Raw genomic sequence first — 1,876 nt, forward strand, 5'->3', positions numbered from 1 at the left:
CATATGAATAAATTATTTTCATATGTTGCTGGCCCATACACATTCAGTTCTGTGTTTGGAATAACTTTGGGAAACCAGGAGTACTATAGAGAAAAAAATTGTTGCATAATAGAGAGAAAAATATCTTAGTAATGTGGCTTCCTTACATCATGTAAACAGCAGGAATGAGAGTAATGGAAACACCAAGGAATACGTTTTTATATTTATAAGATCTATTTTATTTTTATTTATGTGCAAGTGTGAGGGGGCATTGTGCCTGACAGTTTAAGTATTTAGAAAGGTGAGAAAGGGTGTTATGTTCCTCGAAACTGGATTAACAGGAAGTTATGATCTGCCTAAATGGGTCTTGAGAACTAAATTTTGTTCTGGAGAGCACCATGAATTCTTCCACCTTTGAACAATCTCTCCAGACTCTCCACAAAGTGTTGAGATGTATCTATCCCTGTATGATCTGAAGATAAAGACCAAATTTCTAGCTCTGTAGCTTCACCATCTGTAATCATGGGAACTTCATCAAATCCAATGATATATGCTACAGTTTTCCTTCTAAGAGTCTTTCCAGAGCTCTCTTCACATCTTTATTTCTTAGACTATAAAGGAAGGGGTTCAACATGGGGGTGACCACAGTATACATGACCGAAGCACTTGCAGAGGAGTGTGAGCTTCGGATCACAGCAGAACTGACGTACACCCCGAGGCCTGTACTATAAAATAAGGAGACAATGGAAAGGTGAGAGGCACATGTAGAAAATGCCTTGTACTTCCCTTGAACTGAGGACATAGAACGTATGGAAGACACTATCTTGAAATAAGAGTAAAGGATACCACTGAGGGAAATAGCTGCTAATATAACAGGTACAAGATGCATTGTGAGGTGACTTGGAAAGTTGTCTGAACATGTGAGTTGGGACAGCTGATTGAGCTCACAGAAGAAGTGAGGGATTTTCACATCTCCACAGAAGGTCAACTGTAGTACAATTAAGCTCTGTAAGAAGGCATGTAAGATGCTGACAACCCAGGACAGCAGAAGCAGCAGGATACAGAGTCGGTGGTTCACAATGACTGTGTAATACAGTGGGTGACAGATAGCCACATATCGATCATAGGCCATCACAGCCAGGAGAAAGTTGTCCAGTTCTCCAAAAACCAAGAGTACAAACATCTGGGAAATACAGTCTTCATAGGTGATAGTATTGCTCTGGGTGTGTATATTTACCAGCATCTTTGGGATGGTGGTGGAGGTGAAACAGATGTCTGCAAAGGATAGGTTAGCAAGGAAGAAGTACATGGGTGTATGCAAATGAGACTGTGTGATGATGGCCATGATGATGAGCAGGTTCCCAAGCACTGTTACCAGGTACATGGACAGGAACAGTGCAAAAATGAGGAATTGAAGGTGTGGGTTTTCTGAAAATCCAAGAAGAAAAAAACTTGAAAATCTTCTTGTGCTGTTCCCTGATTCCATCAGTCACATGTGAATCTGAGACAATATAAAAACAAGCTAATGTGACTCTTCTTCTCACAGTGGTATAGATGATATACATTTTATATTTTCAATACATCAACTTCTGAATTGTTTGCATGGAATTGTTTCTCTTAAGGAGTCCCTGATGCTAATCTTGATAGATATTCCTTTTACTCTCTGAACCTTTCCTTTAAAAGTCATGTATTCTACAATTTGAATGATAAATTATTATGAATACATAATATTAGTTTTGAATATGATTCAGGCACTGCTTAGAGACTTTCTAGAGGTTGATAACAAACAAAAAGTACTTCATGTATATGAATGAAAAGAATATTGGAAAGCAAAGGAATCATGTTTAGTGCCTTTTAGGGTGATGGTATGACATTTATTTGCCTATGTAGAGATTCA

General features: G+C 38.4%; 1 protein-coding gene across 1 annotated transcript; it reads right to left on the reverse strand.

Annotated features, from left to right (window-relative positions):
* Positions 1-532: 532 nt before the first annotated feature.
* On the reverse strand, positions 533-1,465 carry Or7a38d (olfactory receptor family 7 subfamily A member 38D). The gene has a single exon (NM_001000711.1). It carries the CDS (start codon positions 1,463-1,465, stop codon positions 533-535), a length of 933 nt encoding a protein of 310 aa, NP_001000711.1.
* Between the last annotated feature and the right edge of the window lie 411 nt (positions 1,466-1,876).

The sequence above is a fragment of the Rattus norvegicus genome, chromosome 7 (genome assembly GCF_036323735.1).
Source record: "Rattus norvegicus strain BN/NHsdMcwi chromosome 7, GRCr8, whole genome shotgun sequence".
NCBI classification, from domain to species: Eukaryota; Metazoa; Chordata; class Mammalia; order Rodentia; family Muridae; genus Rattus; species Rattus norvegicus.